The following is a 21,825-nucleotide window of genomic DNA, read 5'->3' on the forward strand; positions in this document are numbered from 1 at the left end:
TGGATCCTCACTGGACGTTAACACAAAACAAACAGCTAGTTTGTATGTTTGTATTTATGAAAAGCCCACATTAAAAGTAGTTTTGATGGTAAAGGTGGCTTCTTACTAGACATTGAAAAGAACTATGCTGTTTGTGAAAGCCTTTTGTTTGTTTAACAGTTTCAAGCATGATTATAGACCTTTTTTAAAAAAAAAAAAAATCAGTTATTTCAGATATATTCTAAAGGCACTGAAAGCTCCTGTTTTAAAGTTGTTATGCTGCACCCTCTCAGCTTTTCCCAGGCATTGCTGCTGATTTAACTGCCTTGTACTGCTTTGGGGAATAAAGCAATAATGAGCAATGATCATGTATTATTTTGCCAGCTACATAATAAAAACTCAGTTCATGTCATTTCATGATTATGGCATCATTGATTACACATTGTTCATCAGTGCTTGAGAAGGACCAATTCACCACTTTAGCTGAGGGGCCACAAACATAAAAAGCCATGAGAAGGTAATGCTTAGTTAATGTTAACTAAAGTACAGATGTTAACCACAGTACCTGGATTTCAGCAGAATGATGATTGATGATGATGATCATGATGCTTGAAATACATTTGTTTTTGCATTAACTGATGTTTTGTTTTTGCATGTGTTATATGCATGCATGAGATTCTGCTGATTCTTGTATATTCCGGATAATTCATGAGGTCTTACATGCATGAATTAATGCTTTTTCAAGCTTTAAGTCTTCCATGATTTCAAAATAATTCATGTCCCTTTACCGTGAAGTGTTAGCCCTGAGCTACATATAAGGGGGGAAAAAAGCAGCTGTTCAGCACCTGTTTATTTCCTTGTGTGCTGTGTCCCTGTAAAATCCACCATGTTCCTCTGCATCAGTGCAATCTTCAAAAGTATTCTCTAAAGATGTGAGTGCACTGTAATCAAATACACCTAATGGTTAGAAAAGGTTGACTGCGAGCTCCTTGCTAACAAAAGAAGAGAGAGTGGTAATGGGAGGAACGGTTGTACCGTGCTTTCAGAGGAGGACAGAAGAGACGGGAGGTAGGAGGAGGTGGAGGAGGAAGATGAGATGGAGGAGGATGAAGAAGTGTGATTTTGCAGGCTGCCATTACCGGAGTAATTTACACACAGAGGAGCACAGAGAGACCTTTGAGTGGGTGGGTGGATGGTTGGGGGTCTGATCAGAGCCTCCATTAGTACAGAAATAAGCTACAAATGGAGCAGGAGAGCTGAGTGAAGAGAGGAGCAGGGCTGGAGTGCACACTGTCAAACTGTGTGGAAGGAACAGGTCACTCTGATCACGCTTAAAGAGACCCACTTTAAAGCTGCGCTGCCGTCAATACATCTTAAGCCTTCTGCCATCACTGTAGGAATCACATAGTGTACTACTTAGGCCTACTGCGCCATACACATACTATCATTACCAATTTATGGTGAAAGATTTGTGAGTGGAGGGGCACTATTTAATGTATACATATAAGTCTTGCATTAGTGCTGCACAAATTAATTCATTCTTGTTAATTAAACAACACAACCACATGAGCAGGGAGTATGATAATTAACATTAAGGGGTAGAGCAAAAGTACATCAAGGATGCTATAAAAAGCAAGCAGGATTTCTATAATGGCTACATCTGCAACAGTTAAGGTTGTTTCTGAAAATCGCTGTCTTCATTTACAGGTTATAGCCAGAGACGGGATGAAACCGAGAGGGATCACTCACTGGCTACTTCTGTTTTCACGTCTGTAAAAAATAAGAAGATCTTGGTGCTGAAACTTTATTCAACTGCACTTATTTTCTAACTATAAAACCACATGAGGTTTATTTGCCTGAGCAACATATTTGAAATATGCATGATCTCAGCAGCACTGCAGCATGTTTAACAGGTGTCAAACTGTCTTCTGTGTCATGTTCAGAAGGGATGGATTTGCTTCTCCTATTTACAATGCACAATAGGTAATAGTGAGTTTTAAGTAATAGTGCTCACAGTATGAACAGCAAACATTAACTTCATGAGGGCTACTATGAGCAGCAGCTACCTTGTTAAGGACATCACCTCTCATTCGTTTTGACCTGAGTTACACCTCTCCCCTCCACCCGAATCGTCTTGGTTAAAGCAACCACACGTTAATACAGAGTGTGTCTGTGTGAAAGAGAAAGAGTATGTGTACAGTCAACCCACTTTGCAAATCATATTCCTTCCTTAACAAAATCCATAGGATTCTAGGTCAGTCCTCCTCAAATGAAATTCATTTCGCTGCTTTCATCAAGTGGTGATTAAGTCTTAGGAATTCCATGGGAATACTCGCGCACCCTATACAGTAAGAGGAGTGCTCCTCTATTCATGCTCGGTAATGAATGAAGATGGGGAGGCAAATGGTAATTCCTGCTCTGCGCTTTGAGGATTAGGAATATGCAGACAGGAGAGGGTGTAGGCGACAGTGATCCTGATGGATACTCCTATCTGTTGGAGGAGCACTGCTTGGGATGTTCTTCCTGCTGATTGATTTGGCTGACTGGGAGAAGACAGAGAGGAGGGGTGGGGCTGGGACCATTATCTGTCCCTGGGTGAGGTCTTACTGCCACCTTGGCTGTCTAGCCTGCAGACGCCTAGTTTATTTTAAAGAAAGATCGTCGATAAAAATGGCTATTCTTCATACGGCCCACCTGTGGTCAGATCTCAATACAGCGGCGCACTTTAATGACAGAGCCTAGAAAGGAAATGCTGTCCAATTTTAAATACGTTTGAAGGTGAACAAAATCAAAGAATTTCTCTGCTACAACAAATATCCACCTGATTTTAATAAGGTAATGGACCAAAAGATCGATACTTAATAATAAACGGTTAGTTGGTAATAGCTCTGAAACGGTTCACATGGGAGGGAGAAATAAGTGGCTCCTTCCTGATGCATTTCACCTGATGTAAATGATTTTTTTCTTATGGAATGAAAACATCCAACTCTGGGGGCATTTAACCTGATAAATAGAAATCTATATGCATGAATTTCTGCTTAATGGGATTCCTAACCTTCACAGAAATGCAATTTCCCCACTGCAGGGGTGTCAAATATCTGAGACAGGCTCAGTGCCCCTTATTGTAAACATTAACTCTAGACAAGTCTACAATCTCCCTTTGGTCTAACAAATGAAACATGATATTAATATGATTTCTTTTGCCTATAAATGCATGCATGATAAAATATAGCAATATGCTTAGTATACAGATGGAAACATCACTGAAATCATTACCCATTTTAGACTCAATTCATTATGCTGTGTATATATTTCACAAAATGCATTTTCTCCTTTGAAGCAAAATTATATATATTTTCTAAGATATAGTGATATTTCACTATTAGAATAGAAGAGAACAGAGTAGAAAGCTTACTGATGTGTACAGATGGCCCTCCCCGTTCATGGCGATGTATAACCCTGTCTTCACGGACTGAATGGCAACAACTCTGAGGCCCACAGGAATAAGGTTGAACAAAGCTGAAAGACAGACACACACACACACACACACACACACACACACGCAAAGAAATATCACCAAACACATTGTCTTACACAAAACTAACCATTAAGTGCACATTAAATACAATAGAAAAAATAACATTATGGTGTAATCCATCACCCAAATGCAAAGTGCCTATCATTAACGCCTCACAAAGCATAGATAACACAATAGCTAGCCGTTGTATTTAGGTAATCTCTGGAGATGAACTGCCGCCTGGCTGGTGAGTGTGACCAGCCTTGCATAGCTTGGACCACCCTGAGCTACCTGGAAAGTAGCTGTAATTGGGGCCACCACTGGTGCGTGGCATATTTAATAGCCCCTTTGTTGTTGAGGCGGACTCCTTGGGCCTGTTAGGTAATGGCTATTGTTTGTACTGGTGAGCAATAACAGGACTGGCCAGGCTGTGACATTAAGTTTGAACGTATGGCATGACTTAAATGTACTGTGTAATGAACTCCGCTGACCTCACAGGTAATTGGTATTGGCGGATTGGGTCCAGGTGAGGGATGAGATGACCACTGTGAGTATGGTTTATGGTGGCAGCAGGCCAGTTTCACAAACCCATACGTTGTAAATGGTCAAATTTTGTGTGCAATAGTGAAAGCCAGCACTTGCTTTGGCAGTGCATTATCAGTTAAATGCAGGGTAATTACATATGTTAGATCAGTATCCCCGTTGTGCTACCTGTGCTGCTCAGTGTTTCAATACATCTTGTAATCAGCCTATCAGATGTGGCATGTGCGACATCTCCTCACGGCAACAGGAGAAAGTGACACAATGCAGAGTGTCAAGCTAGCGTTAGCACCAAGCACTGAAATCAAATTAACCAGCTAGCCTGAAGCGCTAGAGGAGCAGTGCCAGAACAAGCTAATAATACCCTTTTCTCCCCATTAAGCCTACTGTTTCCTGGTCCACTTTCCCTCTCAGAGAAAAGGACAAATCTGCATGATCCTGTCCCTGTCATTTAAGAACACAGTCTGCCCCGAAAGCTCTAAAATAATTTGGCGATGGAAAAGAATATCTTTATTATGATGTTTTCATAACACTGAAAAAAAAAAAAAAAAAAAGATTAGCTATATTTCATTGTGTGCTCTGATTTTAGGATTTCATGCTATGTTGTGTGTACACAGCTGTCACATGGAGCTGTCGAGGATGCCAAGAGACCGTCAGGTTACTCACAGGAATTACTGCTGTCATCCTTGGTCCCATCAAGAGAGCCATCGGGGTTCATTTGCAAGTAGTATCCCTGCCTGCAATATAACCTGGTCACTATACCCTTGAGCTGGGGATCTGTGTGAGAGAGAGACAGAGAGAGAGAGGGGGGGGGGGGGGGGGGGGGGGGGGGGGGGGGGGGGGGGGGAGAGAGAAGCAGGTTATAGATTAGTATATTATGCCAAAGCCACTCCAAAATAACGGATCTTCAGAAAACAGACAAACACAAACAAAAACAAAAACAGAAGTTAAATGGGATCTGCAGCAGAAAACCAAATTAGCTTGTGCAGTATCAACAAATCAATAGCTGCTGCTTTAGTGTACCAGGGATATTGTAATATGCTGTTTTCTGAGGGCGTTAACAGCAAGGCGCCATAAAACACTGTGCAGAAGTATTTTACAATACTTTATGACCCTAGTGTATTTTCACAAGCAAATCCTGCAGCCAAAATTCAGTGCACATAAGCCCTGCCCTGCTCAGAGATAGGCCATCCAATTATAGGCTGCAGAATTAATCTGTGGCTGCCTGGCTCCCATAATGAACCCAATAGCACCCTCTCTGGGTCCTTAGTGTGGGATGTAACAGCTACTGGGCCCTGTCCCTTCCAGCAAACCCAATGGGGGAATTAGCTACATATCTAAATAAATCACCTCTGTGGTAAAAACGCCCAGGCCGACTAAACCTCAACCAGTCTTGTTGTACTCGCACTGGCATTTTGTATTTTTGCACAAAGGGGGAAAAGTGAATGTGAGAATGTTGAACAATTTAAAGAGTGAACGAATGGAACACCGAAAGCAATACATTTCAGTAAACCTGCAGGCGCTTGTACCTGGGGATGTCTCGTTCATCTGTGCATGTGAGTGTATGTGTGAGAGAGGTTTCTATGATTGTATGTGTACCTGCACAACCCCTTGGGTCATATACCATCAACATTATCTTTATCATAGAGACAGCCATCACCCCAGATTTCATTCTAAGAAAGCCCTGAGGAGGCGAACAATCACCTTCACCTGAGCCCGTAACATTCTCCATGCTTCTGTGTGTGTGTGTGTGTGTGTGTGTGTGTGTGTGTGAGAGAGAGAGAGAGAGAGAGAAAGAGAGAGAGAGACAAAGAGCTCGGCCACAAAGCTCAGGAGGTCTTGCTGAGGGCAGAGACAGGCATTGGCTGTACTTTTTTTTTTTTCTCTCTGTGTATAGCTCAAGGCAGTCTCCTCGGAAATGGTTCTGTCGTTTGGTGGCATTAGGAAGCACTGAGACCTTTCACTGCTGCCTGAAAAGAGGAGAAAATGCCTTTCTGCTTGTGCGAGAAGACTCGCCGAGCAATACCAGCATCACAGCATTCAACAGCACTGCTTTGTTGCCTGCCCAGGACAATGACAAGGTGGCTAAAGCAGAATCTGACTGTCACACGCGAGGGAGCCTCTGCCGAGCATTGAGGAGGCTGACAGGACAGTGACAGTATCTCTCTTGTTAACAATGCAACTCAGCCTGGTCAAAATTGTTGCAGTCATTCGGTGAGGGGCACACATCACCCTTTCGCATTCTGATCTTCATCTGACAGACACGGTGGACGATTTACATGAGTAACGAACAACATGAGCCCTTTCATCTGTGAATGGGATATAAAAGCCAATCTTTTACTGCCCTGTCAGTTTTCTACCTGTATCACCCTCTAGCCTACCCACAACCTGCTGCCCTTACAAATCAGAAACTCAGAGTGCATGTGTGTGTGTGTGTGTGTGTGCCTGTATGTGTGTGCTCATTCTCGTATGGCCCAGTGCCCTATGAAAGCCTACAAAGGGATAGCATGATGAGGCTGACACATCAAAGGTAGCTCTCCGGGCAATGAAAAACTACCAGGGCGGAGAAAATACAGGAATGCAAATGGACTAGTGCCTTTATAGAAAGAACTCATTGGCTAAATGTTAATTGAGCAATTCTTCTTGCAAATATATATGGAAAAGACACACTGGTATTGCCCATCAAGCCACTTAGCGGTAGATGCACAAGCTTTTATAAAGCATGAGGAGCATGAGAATATGCAGATGCACGGGAACATAGGCTTACTCGCCAGCTAGCACACACTTTTTCACATGGATTTTTAATGAGTGTGCAATCCCCTTGAGCAAGTACACTTGTGAGGACACACTGAGATGGCTAGCCTACAATCAATTAATGACTTTGATCAGCATCATTTAAACAATCTGTGGGAGTGAGATTGATTTTGAAGCTGGTTCAGAGGGGGGCTATCTGTAATAATTAAAGCAGAACTGGGTGCGGGTTCCGTGCGTATACACTCACACGCTGTATGTGTGTGTGTGAGTACATGCATGTGTGTGAATGTGGCTATTTCCACATGAGGGTGAACTTGGCTCCTCCATCATGCTATAAATCATGTGATGCCGGCCATGCTCCCCGGGGGAAGCCAGCCGGTCTCTCACACAAAACCTGGATTCCCCCTTTAGTTTAGAGCTTCTGTAGTTCTCGGCTGAAATCTGTAACATTTTACCTAATTTGACGAATGAGAACTAAAAGATAAAAGGCAATTGCACAGTATGTGAGGTAAGAGTAATATGATAGCAGACATATAATCTTATTCTACATGGTGTTGCCAGTGGTATCCAATGCAATCATGTCTGCCCATGCATTATTTATGACTGTCAGCTTAACACTGGACATCCATGTGTCCTGCTACATACACTGTGGTGAAACGGCTAATGGATTTTTATAACACAAACGCGTTGGACACCCATGGGTGCAATTCGTGCTGAAGGCTGAGCTTATTTTTGGTCATCAGATGAATGCTCTAGGTTTCAGGTCAGTTCTAGATTCTTTCTTTTTTTCTGATACAAAGCAACCATCTTTTAAAATCCCTCATTGCATTGATGTTTGCCTATTTCTTTGTAAAAAAGAAACGCTCAGTGTTTTTAGAATGACACAGCGTTTTCAGTGCTGTCAGAGTAGCAGTGAGGGGTTGGATATGGTGCATGCACTCTGAAATATCCACGTCTGCTTCAAAAACATCTCCCTGTGGAGAGTCTCCCCGTCAAAAAGATGCTTGACTCATACACACGCTTTCTTCTGTTTCCCATTGACTTTCTTTGTTTCTGTTAACCTGTCGGTTTCACTCTCCTTGTCCATCTGTGTGTCCCCTCTCTGATACAAACCCAAACAGTAAAGCAACAGAGCTGGGGTATCTTCCTCTGTTTACTTTAGCTGGACATTCACAGTCCCATGATTTTGCTTTTTGCAATAGCTGTCTGTTTCTACATGCCACTTCCTTGTTTCTAGGGAGACAGAACAGCCATTTGGCAGCAGCAGGGGGGTTTCCTTCAAAAACAAGTATCAGAACCATAAGACCTCAAACCGTGTCATTCTGCAGTAGAAGTACCCTATGCATATAAATTGAACTGTCACAGACAAGTCGTGATGTTGCTTATTTTTTGCAAAGTGGCCTCCCGAGCTCCCTCGTCCTCTCGCTGTCTCATTTTCTCTCTTCACCCCTCCTCTCACCCTGCTTGTATCTCCTTTGTCTATCCAGCTCCGTCATCCATCTCTCTCTCTTGTTTCTATCGCCCCTAGAATCTACACCTTTTCTCGCAAAGGCAGATAAAGACAAATGTTAAATTCAGTATTATGTATGGTACACACACACACAAACACACACACACACACACACACACACACACACAGCAGCAGCAGCAACAACAGCAATTGTAGACTGCCGTCAGCTCTGCCCTGCCTGACCCACTTTGGATGCTTCTGGAATAGGAGAAGGGCTTTTCCAGCCTGCATAGGAAAAACCCCTCTGTGTTGCCTCCCTCTGTTGTCATGGAAAAGTGGATGAAGCAAGGAAAGCTGCCGCCGCCCCTTCTCCGTTTCTCTTATACCAACAACAACTCATGTCACATCAGCAGCAACTCCTATAATGCAGATAATTCAGAAAGCCTGCTGATGAAGCACTTGTGTTTGACTGCATCCTGTCAACATACTATTCAATAAACCGTCATTGTAAAAGGAAAACATTCACCTCCAAATGGGCTTTTCCGTTGCACTGATCTATGTAACGGGATCTAATGATATATGGGTGTAATCTAGTCAGCTAATGAGAGCCAGAGCAGTGAGATTATGGGTGAGCCACAGCTGGACGTGCCCCCATCACACTCGGTGGATGAAGTGTAATAGGATTTACAACTCTCAATTTTAATCCGCGAAAATCTATCTGATCACTGGTTCTGCATCTGCTGTCAAAATCCATGGACAATTAAAAATCACCCCGAGTTGATATGATGGATACAAACACAGTATTTCAAACATGTTTCCATAAAGTAGAGGACAAGGACAAGAAACAACATCTATGCACTACGATTAACTCACTGTAGAGCACATCAATGTAGTATTTTCTGTTCATTTTGAATGTATTTTCTAATATTTCACTATGTGAGAAGTAGGCCATATTTAATGTATGCTGATGATCTGAATGTATAACTAACAAATTCATTATGGCTTTGCATTTTTGATGAATATACAGTCAAGTTTATACTGTCTATGCCTGTTTTTGGTGACTGCTCACACTGCGCACTGAGGGGAATCCTGATCCTGGAGCATTTACTTTGATTGATGGGGTGTATACCATAGAGTCCACAGCTATTCTAAACATTATTTTCTGACCAGGCTGTTGTAATAATACTGCAGAAACCAGGTTCAAATGAAATGAACATAGATGTAAAATGGAAGAAGGAGTATTCTTTGTTTGTTCATAGTCAAGATTATATTATCTGAGTGTGTTGGACTAAAAGGCTCATTACTGCAAAAACAATATTTCATGTTGCCGCCTATCAGTACATGCCATACCCATAGCAATCCAATTCCTGGCCACACCTTAAATGATTAATGCTCAAGGCAAAGGGAATATTTGTTTTAGAGTAAATTTAAAACACCTAGTGCCCTCACCGTGAGAGATCTCAGCGGGAATTTTATTTTGGCTTAAACATATCATGTTGTGAAAGGCACGAAAGCTATGTTCTCTGCAGGCCCCCTCTAAGCTCTCACGGGAAGTCCAATGTGTTTTCACTGGGGGATGGCCTGAAACGAAGATGACTGTGGTGTCTGCCTACATTATCACACCACATATGATGGGTGGTGCATTCACCTAAAATGTCCTTCCGGGGTCCAATATTAAATTAAGCTTAGCAAACAAGCCATTAGTCCTCTTTAGCTGGGTGCGCTTGTGATACAGTGAAAGAGAAAGAGGGAGAGAAATAGAGGTGGTGGGGGTACACCCAGAGACCAGTGGTCTGATATCGCCTGGTAAAGATTTTCCCAATTCTCAAGAGAGGTGGAAATTAATGAGGTATATTCCCATTAAGCCTTTAATCACAAATAACACAAATTAAAGCAAGAGACAACAGAGTGTTTGCCCTGTGTTCTGATTAGAGGTCTATCATCCAGAAACCAGGACAAATCACCCATTTCAGAGGAGCTTTCCCCCCATTCTGTTTTCATTTTGGTGGGGAGCGTTTCTCTTCTCCCAGACAGGGGGGTCATGCTTTGTGGAGCCCCAGAATGAAACTCACCAGTCTTTCTCATGGCACTGCCACTGTGGAATCTCATCATTATTCTCAGGCTCAGTGAGGCCCTGGGTTGCTCCAATAAAATGGCCGGTGGTAGGTGTGTTGTTTTCAAGGCATTTCAGGGGTAATTCGTCACTGCAGGTTAACTTGGCAGCCGCATCTCTGACTCCCAGATTTATTTGTGCCAGATCCCCCTTGTTCACACCCAGGACAGGTACTAAGATATACACCATACCAGACAGGCCCCTTGCAGAGCATATTATGGTTTTATCAGTCCCATCTATTGGCGTGGCCAGGCATTAATTCCCCTCCTGAATGACAGCAGCTTCTGTCCACATCTCTGATCTGTGGGCCTATTGGACACTGCCGAGGATTTCAGACACAAAGACAGGCAGATACGCCACAAGCAAATTCTCAAATGAAAGAGGCAGACAGACAATTATATGTGCCCACACAGACATACAGGCACCAATACACACAGACTCTCACACATACACACAGTGGGTGTAAGCAGAAACAGAAGCCTGTTGGAAAAGCAGATTACAGCCTGGCATTCTAATGCACCTTGAACCACGTCCAGATGTGCCCTCCATGTGCTGTTCTCTACATATAGATCCTTTTATATCAAAATGTATTATTTGTGTAATTACTGTAGGGCTACTGAGGGGAAAATTTCCATTTAAAGTATTGTTCAGTTGTAAAATGGATATAGAAAGGGGCTTACACTTAGTTATTCAAAATGGTTTTCCAGTTGTTTAAAGATGAAATGCAAAACACTTTTCTTGATTAAAAAAATCTGCCTGGAAGTCTGAATTGTTTATATTCAGGGACAATACCTGTTCCTATGATCTGGAGACAGCGTGTCTAATGCAACAAGTCTAACACCTGATGATTGTAAGTGGAAAATTTAGCCATCTTCCATCACTCACTGGGAAGGGAAGATTTCCTGTGGGCCTTTAAATTAATGCATTTTTATTAAGAAAAGATGTCTGTACAGTTGGCACTGACTTCAGCAGTGAAATAATGGTTGACAGTGCTCTTTACCATTCCCAGGTTGCCACATTAGAGCTAAAATGCTCATGACATTTTCATAAGTGGAACGAATATCAGCGAGGGATAAAGGCCTTGGCCCACGAATTCGTAAAATTATGCGAGAAAAGATTATGTTTGAAAGGCGTAACCTCCATTCCGTGAGATACTGACCTTTTTGCTTGCATATAAATGAGTTTCATTGCTCGCTCTGGTGATGTACTTATGTACTAAGCAGTTGAGCAATTCGTGTATGTGCTTCATAACGACTGGGCCCTTTCCAGCAATGCCAAGGTGACAGCTCGGTAAACCTGTCTAAACCATTAGGCACAACTCGTGTGGAGCCTGTCAGCTACCTGAGATTGCATGTAAATCAGAGCCAGATTTGTTATTCTCCCCGCCCAACCACAGGGACGTGAGACTGACTGGTCAATACACAGCACCCTCCACCCCCACCCCCCTCCTCCAATCAACCTATTATGCAGGGAGCAATATGTAACATTTATTTCATTTTCTCGTCGCCTTCAAACACACCACGGGGGGGAATGTAAATGTGAAGGTGACCAGCCAAATTAAAGCTATCAACCAGTGGTTGCCTACGTATAATGTCTGCACATGTTTACGGGTAATACACAATGCTCTACGCCAACACAGCAGGCAGCTTGCACAGTAAAGTTCCCACACCTTGTCTCCGTAGTCGCCGCTTTCTGAGGCCGAAGATGCGCACTTTAGAGAAGATGTCGACCAGGTTCCCATTGCAGAGCCCCTTGTTCTTGTTGGGGCTCTTTCTCCTCCGGTTGGTCGAGGGCCGGTCTATGTGCTGCTCCCGTGCCTGTCTCTTCTGTCTGATCAGCCCACTTGCGATAGCAGCAGCCATGGCTCAAAATCTTACAACTGTTCAGGTCCAGTCTGCACACGGAGCACAGACTACATAAACAGCCGCCTCTCAGAGCTCGCAGCCCGGGTCACAGTCCCATGGTGGCGGCTGTGCGGTCCGTTCCGTGATATGAAGTGTCAAACAGTATTCTTATGGGTTGTTTTTCTTTTTTGTCCAGACACTACATGATAATTGTGGTATCAAACAAGCCGTCTTCATCACCGGAATAATTCTTGGACATCGTGGAAAAATCAAAATCAATTCAATTGTAATTCCATGTCTGAATAAATAACCATAGCCTCGCTGATGAGGAGCTATGCCAAACTCACCCAGACCGAGATCGCAGATGACTATTCACACCTGCACGTTGATGTTTTGCTCACTGACTGTGACATTTTCAGTATCATCGCCGCCTAAATGTCCAGTGCCGGCTGCAGCGTCCTCACTCACAGCAGATTCTTCTACTCTTGCCTCCTTTCGCCTCCCGTTTTCTTCTCCCTCTGCAAGCGGGGCTCTTCTCACAACTCGCTGCTTTAGGTAGCGGTGGGCACGCCGTGCATGTGTGTGCGCCGCCAGCAATCAAGCAAATACAGGCGCCTCTGACGATGATCACCATCCGAGTATAGGCACAGCAGCCCGGGTGAAGCTCATGCGAACTCCCAAGTTTGCACTAAGCAATCCGCAACAGGGACCCTGCGATGAGCAATTATTAATAGTCACACACTGGGAGATGCAAGTAACTACGCAACCGGAGTAACTGGAATGTAAGTTAAATGGATGAAGGCAAAGTTATTTTCCAGTTTTGTGTTACAGCAAACAGCCTACCTATCCGAAAGTCAGTCGGGTGACGTTTTCAAAAAATATTTTCGTCTTTGTAATCCATGTAGCAATTCGTTATGTAAAAACAAACCCACAATCACAATAAAGGCGACTGTGCGCGATTGGAGCCATGAAGAAAAAATGTAAGCAAAGCTGATCTGAGTCCTGTGGAGATGACGTCTGCACTGTGTGACAAGCTGCATACAAATACATAAACTTAAAACGCCCGGCGAACAATTCGGCTTACAGGATTTTCATATAGAGTCTACGGCGTGGGAGATGCACGTACGGAAACCAGTGCGTAATGGGAATTTTAAAAATTGTGACGACGCCGGTATATCGCACAATTCCTTTTCCCACGCTAGAGGCAAACGCGATGGGCAGCGGTGGTCACTCGCGTCTGCCTATACCTAGATCAACAAATCCTCCCCATCAACAAGTACCACTCGTCCCTTCTCAGTATACGCATGAGTGAAGTGAATGCCCTCCCCCACTCCCTCCCTCTCGACCACCAGAGTCCAAACCCTTGCTCTAGGGGGAAATTATCAGTGGGGTTTGGATGTTGCCATGAGTGTAAGATTCAGTTCCTGAAGGCTTCCGCCCCAAATGCCCCTAACAGCTTGTGACAGATACTTAGATCAAAATTAGACCTTTGCTGCATGCCACATGAAACTCACAGTTGTGTTGTTGCTGAATGAATTGAATTCACTTGGAACGATTTGGAAAAATTAAATAAAAACTAAAATAGACTAAACAGCAGAGCTCATGTAGGTTAAAATTAACCCGCCAGAGTTGCATTTGTAGAATTGTATTTCCAGCTCGCTGCCACCCCCGAATCAGCTTGAATAAAAATCTCAGAGGGCTGTAATAACTTTATGCTCCAATTCATGAGAAGGGAAATGGTTGATGCTGCAAATGCTGTGTAAAGGAACACCTTCATATTGTTTTAATTGCCGGCTCACAGATGCAGGCTGCTCCCTCGTTTGGCTTCAAGTTTTCAGCACCACGGACAGCGCCTGCAATTTCTGCACTGTGTCCCCTCAGGCGAACGCATGGATTGTGTTAAAGGACGCACAATGATGGGATGTAATATTGCCTTCACTCTGACATATTATCCTTTACTTGAAAGACACCCACATAATGTGTGATTTACCATGTAATAGGATGACAAGCAATTGAAGACACATTCAATGCCTAAATCCAACCCAGTTCCTCAATTTTGGCGCTAAATTGGAGCTGCAAAAAGATTTAGAAAAAAAATTATGACAAAATATTCGATATAGCTTTCTTGATTTGGCTGAATCTCATCTAAGTCTCAATCACAAGCACAGAAATTAAAACTCAAGAGAGCCATCTGCTGTTTGTCGCTGTAATTAAACATCTGGGTTCACGGGGAGCTGTGGCATTGCATTACCCCGGTGTGCTTTCTTTTTTTATTCTCAGCACACACGACGCACTTGTTGCTATCCGGCTGTACGGTTGTTCGGCTATAGGATGAGCTGCATTGCAAAATGTGCAGCCAGACTAGGATCATTTTTAATCGTCCACTCGGAATTCAACACCGAGGTCTGGGGGTAGAGTTTTACAATAACACGACAGTGAAATGAAAGCACAGAGGCAAGGCAGGCTCATCGCATACAGAGGAAAGTCTCCCGCCTGCATGAAAATGATATATCTTATTTATTTTCTATTTAACAACACATCTAGGAGCATTTATAACTCTCCTTATTAAATCATGCCTGGGTTTGTGCAACACACGGAAAGCCCCGTTATGCTCTGATCACACTCCCCTGTCCAGACGGGCTCTGAATGGATATAGCTTAGGTGAGGACTCAGCTGGATAGATGAGGCTCAGAAGCCCATTTGCTCCGAGGTAGGAGGCACTGCAGTTAGCGCTACAACCAGCAGCGGACACTGTCAGCTCAACAATGGTCCCTCTCCCACAACAGCTATGAGAGCAGCACTGTTGCAGCCCCGACTCTGCAGTGGAGAGGGCTTTTGCTCACAGCGGAGAGCATCGTTGACATCAATCTTCAATCAAAATCCTACAAGGTTGGAGTATTGGAGTACGTGCATTGTTTGAATTTACAATTGCCGCCCAGAGGAAGACTTAAATAAAGGAGTAGCCAACTCTCAAATGTTTTATACTGTCCCGTAGGCTTAGTGAATAGCCAATCTCATACAAGCATATACTGTGTTTTAATGCTTTTTCCTCCAATGAGTGTTTTTGAACTTTGTACATATGTTCCTTTCTCTCTCATTTAACTCTCCACTAGCTGTTGTAAATGCAGCTTATCACTTAAGTCGAGACTAATGTTGTCTATTTTGTTCATTAGATGTTGATTTAAAGACAACACAATAAAGAGACAACCTTAAGTCACATGTTTCAAAAAATGAAGCATATGAAACTTATTACTTTTGAAACACGAAATTGGGAAGCAGTGAGATAAAAAAAAAAAAAAAGAGTTGGATGGAAAAGGGAACACACTGTGAGAGTATATCTTGTAAACATTTATCTAAGATCAGTACAGTTATAATTTAGGAGCAGTCTCTATAAAGGTGCTCAGTCTGAGAGAAAATGAACATAGGAGAGCAAAGTTGAGGAGCTGTCAAGGCTTTGCACTGCTTCTTTCTCCTTTTCAGCCACACATCATGGGGTTGGATACGGTGTGGGCAGTCAGATAAGCTTTCTACACATATAGCACAGGCATGGACTTATTTACTGCACAACATGCACACAGTATAAGACTGATCAGAGAACACTCTGGAGGAGCAAAAATAACTCATGAGTATGAGGAGATTGTTTTCCCATCAAACGGAATACAATGCATGTTGTCAAAATGCAAATCGAGACCTTTGGAAATGCATGTTTTGCATTAATTGAAAAAAAGAAGGGAGCACATACCTACATGTTTTTTCCTCCTACATGTAAACGTGTGAGAGTCCATGGCAGAGCCATTCCAAAGCCCACTAAGCCAAGACCTTTCCCTGGGACTTGGCTTCCAATGACTTCTAATGCCCTATTTATAGTGCCCATACAAGGAGCTAACGTGGTTAGTGTGAACTGACAGTCCGCCCCAAACTGTTCAGATTAATTTGCCCAAGACCACTCTCAACACTTAGGCATTCTCTAAGGTGGGGTTACAAAGAAAGGCAGTTAGATTAATGGTTTTGGTCACACCGTCTGAAAATGGCCCCAAATGGAATGGGAGTAGTAATCGACACTTGGGATATGATTGACAGCTGTTAATAAAACTATTGTGTTGCCAAGAAGAGACCAGTGAATAAAAATAGTGAGCCTATACAGAAGGATTTAAGAATTCAGTCTGTAATCTGTATTTTGTACTGACTACTGCCAATACAAAATAGCAGTGAACATAATGCAGTACACAGTTGATCTATAGAAAACGTGATGATCCAAATGTAGTGGGAGGCAAAGACTAGGTGAGGCAGAATCTTACTGAGACTTATGAGGCCACAGCCTCATCAGGGCAGGACATTCTAATCCAATCTTTACTAGGGAAATTACATTACTGTTAGCTAGATGTCCTGCTGCCAAGGAGCAGTAAATGTCACCCAATGGGACTAGGATAAACAAGCCCTTTGGTGATTGCTATTACTTACGTAGCTCTGCACTTCCAAGCACTCCTTTGGGCTCAAAGAACTCAGTGAAAAAAAAAGAAAAAGAAATGGGTGAAATCAAATTATATTACATTATCAAAGTCAGAGAAAATAGATAATTCAATTGAGGATGGAGTAGTAATTTTGCTTAGCTAGGATTTGTGCCATTTTTTCACTTTATCCCTCTTTTCTCCCTTCCCCCTGTGCTTTAGGGGTTTAATCAAAGCCCTGAAATATCACAAGTCCATCTAGTGAGGCAATCAAGAGCAGGCTTTTCAGAGAGGCCGGTTCATTCACCATGAATGTGTAACAGTGTGTGCATTTGAGTGTTAGTGTGTGTGCTTTGTGTACACATGCTTGTATTTATTTGTTTTGGTAGAGAAGTCTAATCGCCCAAGCTAATCAGACAGTCAAGAGAGAGGAGTGTCCACCAAGAGCTTTTGAGGGGTATGAAAATGGAGAGCTCTTGTTAACCGGTGGAGAATGAATGTGCATAATGAGGCACTGGAGGTGGGTGAGGATTCTGAGACTGGCTGTCTTAACACTGACTTAAATATGGATTTGCTAGACACAGGGGATAGAGTATGACATTTCTGAAACTAATCATAAGATAATGCACAGTATTCTGGGGAAAAAAGGATACATGTATATTTAAAAAGTTGAATTATCTATTAAGTGGGCAGCATTATGGCTCACTGGTTATAGCTGGCGGCTTGTATCAAGAAGGTCTAAGATTCAATTCCCAGCCCTTTCTGTGTGGAGTTTGCATGTTCTCCACATACACGCGTGGGTTTCCTCCCACAGACCAAACAGATGAAGTGGAGACTTTAAACTGTCCATGTTGTAGGTGTAAATGTGTGTGTTTGTCTATCTGTGTTCGCTCCATCCTTGGTTTTTCCCTGCCTTCTGCTCAGTGCATTCTGGGATAGGCTCCAGTCCCACCTGACCCCATGCAGGAAACACAGTAAACAGTAAATGCATAAGACCAACAAATTAATGAATTAATATTTACTAAAGCTTAATAAACAATTGAGATGTAATCTTCTGATATAATTTTCTGGCTAAAAACCAGGCTATTATTGTGCTATCCTGCTATTAAATAATTGCAAAAAGCCCTATAGAAATTGAGTAAGAGTCCAAACATGATGAAGTTAAAAGTATACAGAACTGACATTTCTAAATGTCATAAACATTTAAATGGCTGTTCCATGCTCCCATGCGGCATGCCATAAAATCATTTAAATGGACATCAGGTAATAGCCTCTAGGTGTACTAAATATGCCACCAGAGAATATGTATAGGCACATTACAATATGTCTCTCTGTTGTGAGCGTGATGGAGTGTTGCCTTCTCCCTGGGATAAGATTGGAGTGGGCCTGAGGTGTGGAACCCTCCAACAGAGACACTAATGAAACAGAGTGGCTTCACACTGCGAGCTCCACTCACAAATAGCACAGTCCCAGATTTAAAAAAAAAAAAAAAAAGAAAGACAGAAAGAAAGAAAAAACATAAAACAAAAACAGCCATAGATATTTAAATGCATGCATAGCCTACACCACTGAGAAACAAGCTGAAGGGGCAGGGTAGTAGTTTGGACATCATGACACGTTGGCCTCATAAAGACAGCTTGATTGTCTGAATTGCAGGTCTCCACAGTGATAATGTTAATGAAGGGACCTAATTGGGTCTTCTGGGTGGCTCTCCTCCTGGAGAGAAAGGTCAAGTGGATCGATGCATAATGTGAAAATTGTGGCTGAAGGCTTTTTCCATTTACTTTGACTTTTTGCACATTCAAAGAAAACACGATTACAGCGAGTGGGAAGAGCATAAACTGTGTACAATTATCAATGATTAAACAGAGCCCTGTGGCCCTCTCCGGCAGTGATTGGTTAACTACCGAATAATAGCTCTAATCAAAAACAGCCCCCTTATATGGCACACGATCTGGGGTAAAGCAACAAATAAAATGAAGGAATTTCAGAACGAGTGTACGAATATAAATTCCAGAGAGATACAAATAAAGATGAATGAGACAAGATGGGCAGGGAAAGTGTGACAGAAGCAGAGCAACACTACATCACAATTCACTGAGGCAGATGAGAGGCTGCAGTCAACACACTGGTCACACACATCCTCTCTTTTCTCTCTCTCTCACAGAGACACATACACACTGCTTCATCCTTTGATCCTATTTTAAGTCTGCAGCAGTGATGGAATGTGCATTGTCAGCAGCACTGCAGAGCGAGGTTCCTTGGAGAAGCCCTGGGCAGTGTGGGAGAATATCAATTAGTCCGTAGCCCCCTGGCAAGCCTGCTTCTGGAGCTGAAAGATGACAGCGAGTGTGTGTGTCTGTTAGCGAGCAATCATGCCAGTGCATGGGTATGTTACCAAGAAAATAACTTGAGTGTGTGTATGTGTGTGTGCATATGTGTGAGCGTGCTTGTGTGTCAGCCCGTACCCGCAAACACCGGCACAGGGAAGTGTACAGTAGGTGTGCGCATTAATCCCAGGGAGGATTGTCTGATACAGGGAGGAGGCGAGAGCGTGCCTCAGTCCTGGGAGGCGTAATGGAATAGTAATGAGGTTGATGTCAGGTCAGGCCAAGTTCCATTAGTGGATTCCAAAATGCCATTTAGGGAAAATCAGGTCAGTAAATGCTACAGTACACGTTCAAGAAAGCACTGTGGTTCTTTCCCCAGTTTTTCATGCATCTGGGAAATGGCAGAAAGCAGGGCTGAATATGAAGACATGCAAATGTTTACAACAAAACTCACCTTTAAGAGAAGCCTTATTTTTTCCTCAGCCTTCATGCATAAATGGAGTAGCCACTGACCTTCAACAGTGTCTCAGTGTCTTATGTCTAAGCTGGCTCCCTGTCTAGCTGCAGTATGCCGGTGATACCTGATGTGAATGCAGGTGCAAGGAGTCCACAGGGCCATCAAAATCACTGCCCACCTCTGATCGCATTACCGCTACTGACTCTTCCCACACACCGGTGCCTCAGTACCACACACACATGCATGTATCATAGCAGGTCGTATTTGTAAAACAAGCCCAAATCAAATACCATCAAACAGGTACAAAGCCTTGAACAGACCTCAGGAGACATGTTTGAGAGCTGGGAGGAAATCCGTCCCTACCCACACACACACACAGAATACATACAGTGAATAAAATCTAAACAGTATCACCATATCATATTGTACATTTCATCCAAAAGCTGTTTCAACTGCAGTAGCACGTAAAACAATTTCATCCCACCAGGTTTGTGTTATTATTTTTAAACCAGCCGTTCTGCCACTGCACTGTAGTGTTAAATATACATTTTCAGGTTAAGAGCATCATTTAGTTTTTGAATTAAATTACTGACTGACAGTGCACCGGGCAAAATTAACTACATAATCATGCTTTGCATAGGAATCATTAACCTTCTCTGTATCAAAAGAGTAATGTCTTTATGTTAATAGTGTAATCCCAGCTATTACCATAACATATATCTCTCAGAAACATTCAGGCTCATTAACATGTGCACTCATGTTTTCTTATTTCCATCCTAGTGTTCCATTATGGTGTGCTCATATGATATGGGCCATATATCTGCAGTGACATGGTGTGTGAATGGGACTTTAGCCACAGCTAATTGAGGACGGCAATAAAGTTTTCCCCCAGAGACAATGAACAGTTGATGATGTCTATAATGGCAAAAGTTATGACGCTAATCGTCATTAGCTCTGGCTGCACTTTGGCCATCATGAGCCTTTTGATCCGAGGAACGAAGCAAGAACTGACAGATGATACTGTATCACTGCACATAAAATGTGTGTATTCAGGTGTGTGCGATGTTAGTGTTGTATGTGTGAACATCTGTGTGTTCCTATGTGTGTGCACTCACATGAATGTGTATTTGATTGTCAGCTAATAGGGGTGACAGGGGCCAGGGACTGCAGTGATTAGTCAGAAGTGATGGGATTAAAACTCTCCAGTATGATAGCAGTCATTAGAGAGCACTCACACACTCAGGCTCCCATTAACAGTGACACAGATCAAATGTTACCACAGCTCAGAGTGTGTCAAACACTTGGTCTTCTCCCCTGTACACTCAGTTCGCTCACAACAGAGGTGTTCCATGTGCTGTCAAAGCAGACTCAAAACAGACCCATTGTTAGTCTGTGATCCTTGGTGCTCACAAGATCAACTCCGAGTCCACACAATCAACAGAGCAGTTGAAGCCTCACGACAACGACACACCGCCACTTTAATGTTTTGTGTTTGCCATTACTTTTTCTTCACACTGATGAAAACAAATCGAGAACCAGTCCTGACGCTTACTGGCAATTTCCAATTTTTTGTTTACTTTTCATTTTTTTCTGACATATTTTATATAGGGTTTTATCTTATTGAGCCAGAGTTGAAGTTTTCATAATTAGGTTTTTGTTGTTGTAGAGGATGTGTGTATACTGATGAGTTTTCCTGAATTAATGAGTTCCTTTGGATAGGCATAGTATGTACTGGTGTACTGATGAAATGATAATTCATTTGGTCCCAATCATCACTAGGAAGATCCTGTATCTCTTCATTTTTATTCCTATTAAAAAAAATGTGGTTCAATAATCCGTGTCATCTCAAATCAGTTACTTTTGGAGTCAGACATTTGTATTTCAGGTTAGCTCAGGAATTCCATTTATTTGGATTTGAGTTTTAAGATTAATTTTCTTAAATGATATTCATAGCCTTTTTTTGCTCAGATTTATGTAAGTATATATGCACACACTTACACACAGTTACACTTGCCACACACACACACACACACACACACACACTGAGAGACAGATCCAAATGGAGATTTGCTCACCAGCTGAGATAATACCCTCAGGTAGCTTATTTGCTGTTTGCAGATTATCAACAGCAAATGGCAATAGGTCACTGCAAACAAACATTTCAGCCAAATTAAAGGCACAGATCAGATTGTCCTTTGGAAAACAAACATAGCACAACACAGTACGACAACACCAGTAGAGCAGTGATATTACAGGGCTGCTCTATGTTGACATTACATGCTGTAAGGTAAAACTCCTGATCGTAATTCAAGCTAAATCAGATAACTTGTATTGCACAAATGGATGGGTACAGTCATTAAAAGCAAAGATGTAAATGGTTATGCAGTAAAAGA

At 42.6% G+C, this 21,825-nt stretch overlaps 1 protein-coding gene across 3 annotated transcripts in view; it reads right to left on the reverse strand.

Annotated features, from left to right (window-relative positions):
- Nucleotides 1-21,825, reverse strand: part of fgf14 (fibroblast growth factor 14) — a 108,259-nt gene that overhangs the window by 26,936 nt on the left and 59,498 nt on the right. Inside the window, exons 1-3 of one of the 3 annotated variants that reach the window (XM_030081172.1) lie at nucleotides 15,940-16,010; nucleotides 4,703-4,813; nucleotides 3,395-3,498 (exon numbers count right to left, since the gene is read on the reverse strand). In XM_030081172.1, coding sequence (XP_029937032.1) covers nucleotides 3,395-3,498; nucleotides 4,703-4,813; nucleotides 15,940-15,982 — 258 coding nt within the window. In that variant the 5' untranslated portion in view covers nucleotides 15,983-16,010. Of the gene's footprint in view, nucleotides 1-3,394; nucleotides 3,499-4,702; nucleotides 4,814-12,022; nucleotides 12,216-15,939; nucleotides 16,011-21,825 lie in introns of those variants that run through there. The other 2 variants (XM_030081171.1, XM_030081169.1) reach the window with 2 other exon arrangements.

The sequence above is a fragment of the Myripristis murdjan genome, chromosome 21, assembly GCF_902150065.1.
Source record: "Myripristis murdjan chromosome 21, fMyrMur1.1, whole genome shotgun sequence".
Classification (NCBI taxonomy): Eukaryota; Metazoa; Chordata; class Actinopteri; order Holocentriformes; family Holocentridae; genus Myripristis; species Myripristis murdjan.